This window comes from Siphateles boraxobius, unplaced genomic scaffold (assembly GCF_051911475.1).
Source record: "Siphateles boraxobius isolate OS27281-9 unplaced genomic scaffold, OSU_SipBor_1 256, whole genome shotgun sequence".
Classification (NCBI taxonomy): Eukaryota; Metazoa; Chordata; class Actinopteri; order Cypriniformes; family Leuciscidae; genus Siphateles; species Siphateles boraxobius.
Window position 1 is genome coordinate 30,852 of NW_027508872.1, and position 4,693 is coordinate 35,544.

Sequence of the window (4,693 nt, forward strand, 5' to 3'; positions counted from 1 at the left end):
TAAACTAGATGGATAAATGTACAAATAAACATGTTTTGACATGTGTCATCACACATTGTCACGGTGTGGGTTTTGTGTTTTGTTCCTTGTTCTTGCCTGTCATGTGTTTCCCTGTTTTTTTATCTTCAGCTGTTCCCCGTTTTGTTGATTATGTATCCCCATGTGTTTCTGATTAGCCACGCCCCCTTGTTATCTTGTTTAGCTTGTTTGCCCGTGTATTTACACCTATGTTCTTCAGTTGGTGTGGGTCGGTCATTGTTTCCTGTAGCTGTTCCGTGTCCCGGTCCCGAGTAACATGTAGATATGCTTTCGCTTCGGAGCCAAGAGTATTTCTTCACTCCACAGTCATCCCTGACTTCGCTCTACGAGACGAGCTTCTCTCTCCGGTGTTGGTGTGACGGCGATCTGCAGCGAGCTCACAGTGCCTGCTGATGTGTGCAGTGATCTGCCAGTGTGTGTGTGTCTCCCTGTGCGCTTCAACATCGCAGAGTTTTTTTCTCCTCTCATTAAAGAGCTCGCACGCAAACACTGATCACCACAATGGTGACACTTCAAATGAAACATCAACATCTTGTGTGGAACCACTGTCCATAATTAAATTAAGTTTAAAGAGTCATTTTTGTAGTTCCTTCAATGCCCTTAGACGGCGATATCACTTCTTAATAGCAGAAACTGCTGCAGAAAAAGTTAGGTGCCATAAAAAATGTAATGTGTAATTGCATTACTCATCGCAAATGTATTGGAGTTATTTAGCCAACTTATTCAAAAATGTAGCCAGGTAGAGATTAAAAGTTGCTAATATATTTGATACTCAGTAAAACTACAAAGTAGCCAAAAAGATACTTAAGTACAGTAACTAATTACGTTTACTCCAATACTTTACACCAATGCGGATTCATAACAATGCACTTTCAGAAATTTTCAGACCCTACAGAAATTTACAAACTCTTTGTTTTGCACACATTATTAACCGGCTCGTCTGGCTCGAGAAAACAATGGAGGTATAATTCCTGTAACCGGAAATTAAACTGTAGCTGTGGGTGAATCTCCCCCTGCTGGTTAAAGGTTTGACTGTGCTAGATGATGTGTTTTGTGGGTGATAGATTCTTACAAATATTCTCAGCCCTCTTTAGTCAAAAATGCACATTTGTGGGAAGAAATTTTTAAGCTTCTTCAAAGCTGATCATGACATTTGTTGCCCTCACACAGAAACCACTGTGGTAAAAACAAACTGGTCTAGACTGGATAAAGTTCATGTTTAATTTCTCGTGACACTTTTCTCTTTTGACTTCTCTTTTCCTGTGTGTGTGATGGACTGTCATGATGTATATGGTGACTAATAAGATTGTGTAAGTACAATGAACAACAGTGTCTGTAAAACATTTTAGCTATGTTGAGTTTTGATATTTGGATATGATCGTTGGGCTGCTATTGCTCTATTTTTGATTGGACGTTGCGCTGGTTCTTCTTACACAAACACAGCATCATTTTTATTTTCACATTTGTGAGTCTGTGAGTATAGTTCAGTTTCACGCTGAAACCCAGAGATCAGGAATGGCCTCAATCAAAGTTCTCCTCCTGATTTCAGTGATATCTCCCTCTCCGAGTGGTAAGGAATCTTTTTTTGACTCTGTTTGTTTCCATATTCTTACATGCACACGTGTCTGTAGACTGTAAAGATTATTTATTCACAATGTTGATTTGTGCTGAGAGAATGCTGAGAAGTTAGATACTATTTAATGTACTGTTTGGTCCAGTGTGTTTGATTTGACCTTTAAATTGTTCAGATTTAGGGGTAAAACTTCACAATAATGTCCTACAAGTGTGTACTCACACTAGAGCATGTTTAACCCTCACAGTCCAGTTCTTTTGACTAGTGTGATCACTCTGTACCGGGTGTTGTGCCTATTTGATTCCCTGCCAAACTATTACCCCTCTTGTTGAAACCACTGCCTGATAACAAAAATAGAACAAAGAATGCAATTTTTTCACTATTTAGTGAAGAAAAGTTAGTTTAGGATCAGTTGGGAAAGTGCATGATATTCTAGGTTGCATAGTTAACATGAACGAGTCAATATTAGCTAATGCATTAGCTGACAATGAGCAATACATTTGTTACAGTATTTCTTTTTTGTTTTGTAAGTAAAAAACTGTTTATAATATGCTTGAGTGTGGGTCCATTAAATAATATTAACAGATGCAATTTTTAGTAAAATATTTCAATTTAAATATTGTATTAGTAATGTTTAAATTAACTAAGATTAATACAATCTTAAGAAGTATTTATTTAATAAAACATTTTAAAGTATTGTTTAATGATTTTTTTAACTAATATTTTTCTGTGTCAATTAATTGTCTCGGTTAGTGTGAGTAGTATAATCCACAGAGAAAGATGAGTGAATGAAATATACAAGGAAACTTTAATAACCATTCAGGAACTTCAGAACTAACTCTACACAACAGACACAAACCGCAAGTAAAAAAAAAAACATGAACTAGAAACTAAACAGAACAAGATACAGAAATTAAACATGACATGATTGTGATACTAGTTAACTAATATTAACTAATGAAACCTCATTTTAAAGTGTTTCCGGATTAGGTTAAACTTTGGACTTGTGCCTGCAACAAATGATGCATGACATGTTTCTTGTTTGAACGCATTTTAGAAATGCAGTCTCTATACTACACATACAGCACGGTATCTAAATCTCTGATCTCTGGAGAAGTGTATGAATTCTACAACTCAGTCGAACTCGACGACATACAGATGAGTTTGTGTAACCGTGTGAAGAAAGCAGATTTCATGACTCGGTTGTGTGAGGAATCTGAGAGACTCTTTAATGAAAGTGATGATCTGCATTATAAACAACAGTGGCTTCAGATCAACATTAAAACACTGATGAAACACAAGAGGAGTGAGAACAGCACACGACACACGGGTAATTATGTTTATGTTTAGAGTAAACTTATGTCAAGTAAATGTGAGGAAATGTCATTTCCATTAAAAATTAACATACATGAGAAAAAACTATTTACTAATGCTGATGTGAAAGTCAAAATTGACTGCATATCATTCATATTTTCTTAAACCTGTTGATTTTATATAATTTTTACATCCAGTTAACTGTACAATATACATATATTTTAGAGACATTACATTTTCTGCCATGTAGAAAATGTACTTTGACATGCAAATACATTTCACAGTTAAATCTTCTACTTCGACGAAGTTAAATCTTCTACTTAACTACGAAGACTATATTTATATATATATAAAAAAAGATTACAATCAATCTTCGGTGTTAATCTTCTGTTTTATTCTCTAGATCTTCATGTTCTTCAGTGGAGGCACGGCTGTGCAGGTGAACGTCACTCTAATGGTTCAGTAATGTTTCTTCAAGGCTCTGATGAATACGCCTATGATGGCCAGATCTTGACCTTTGACCTCTCAGTGCACTGGAAGCCTTTAGTCCTCGACCAGGACATCATCTGGGACAGAGAATCAGTTTCCAGCCTGGAGAGGCAATGTGTGGAAACATTAACCAGATTCACTGACCTTCAACGAGAGGGAAACTTCATCATCAAATGTGAGTTTACATTAGATTATTTTAATCAGAATCTCTAGGGTTGTTATTTGAATGCATTCTTTCATGCAGGTTTATTATCTTCATTTGTCTGTCCTGCAGCTCGTCCTCGTGTTCACACTCGTGTAAAAGCGTCTGGATCTTCAGGCTCGTCTCTGCTGGTGTGTTTGGCCACAGGCTTCTACCCTAAACATGTGCAGATGGAGATCAGACGCGATCAGACGCCGTTCCCTGAGGATCATCTGAACTCAGAGGGAATCAGACCGAACGCTGACGGATCCTTCCAGCTGGAGAAGAGCCTGGAGATCCTGCCGTGTGAAAGATCCCAGTATCGGTGTGTGGTGAAGCACCAGACTCTGACTGAACCGCTCATCATCAGCTGCGGTAACACGATCATTCATCAGTTTATAGCTTTCACAAGATCACTTCATTATTACTGTTATGTTTGCTTCATTAGAACTGAACTAAATCTTTTAGTTTTTTCTGACAGATGAAGTGAATGTCCTGCTTCCGGTGCTCATTGGATTTATAGTTGCTTTAATTGTTCTTGCCATCATTCTTCTTGTTTTTTACAAGCTGCTGAAGAAACGTGTTAAATGTCGAAGTGAGTATTATTCCTGTATCTCGTCCTTTATATAAGATGAATAGAAGGGCAGAATGACTGTTAATATTTATAATTTCAGGATTTAACCAGAAACCATCAGGTGAGTCTGACTCTTCTTAAAGTGGAAACACTATAATATATTCATTCTGCAACACTCATGTAATCAGTGTTGTTGTGAATCAGAGAACAGTGTCATTAAACATTCCTCTCTGTGTCTTTTAGACGACTCTGTTCATTCATTATCATCAGCTGAGTCCATGCAGTATATAACATTTGTATATTTTAGGAAACTATTTGTCAGGTTGATAAATTCAGGCATTTCTGTGCTGTTTTTCTAAAAAAATTGTTTTAGTCTTTCAGAACAATTATAGAATTCAGTCATAGAATAGTATTCTGTGCCAATAAAATATATATATATATATATATATATATGCATGTATGTATGTATGTTGCACAAGCTGTTTATGAGTCAAGATACTTATCTATCATTAAATCTTTACAT

The 4,693-nt window shown here is 36.5% G+C and overlaps 1 protein-coding gene across 1 annotated transcript; it reads left to right on the forward strand.

Annotated features, from left to right (window-relative positions):
- The first annotated feature begins 1,527 nt into the window (after positions 1-1,527).
- On the forward strand, positions 1,528-4,263 carry LOC143751398 (H-2 class I histocompatibility antigen, Q10 alpha chain-like). Its single transcript, XM_077243978.1, has 5 exons — positions 1,528-1,609; positions 2,670-2,942; positions 3,330-3,590; positions 3,690-3,971; positions 4,078-4,263. Exons 1-5 carry the CDS (start codon positions 1,555-1,557, stop codon positions 4,224-4,226), a joined length of 1,020 nt encoding a protein of 339 aa, XP_077100093.1. The 5' UTR covers positions 1,528-1,554; the 3' UTR covers positions 4,227-4,263.
- Positions 4,264-4,693: the final 430 nt, after the last annotated feature.

Coding starts and splice junctions, on each gene's coding strand:
- LOC143751398 (XM_077243978.1), top strand. CDS start 1,555: ATGGCCTCAATCAAAGTTCTCCTCCTGATTTCAGTGATATCTCCCTCT. Junction 1,610..2,669: donor GATATCTCCCTCTCCGAGTG/GTAAGGAATCTT, acceptor AACGCATTTTAG/AAATGCAGTCTCTATACTAC. Junction 3,972..4,077: donor ACCGCTCATCATCAGCTGCG/GTAACACGATCA, acceptor TTTTTCTGACAG/ATGAAGTGAATGTCCTGCTT.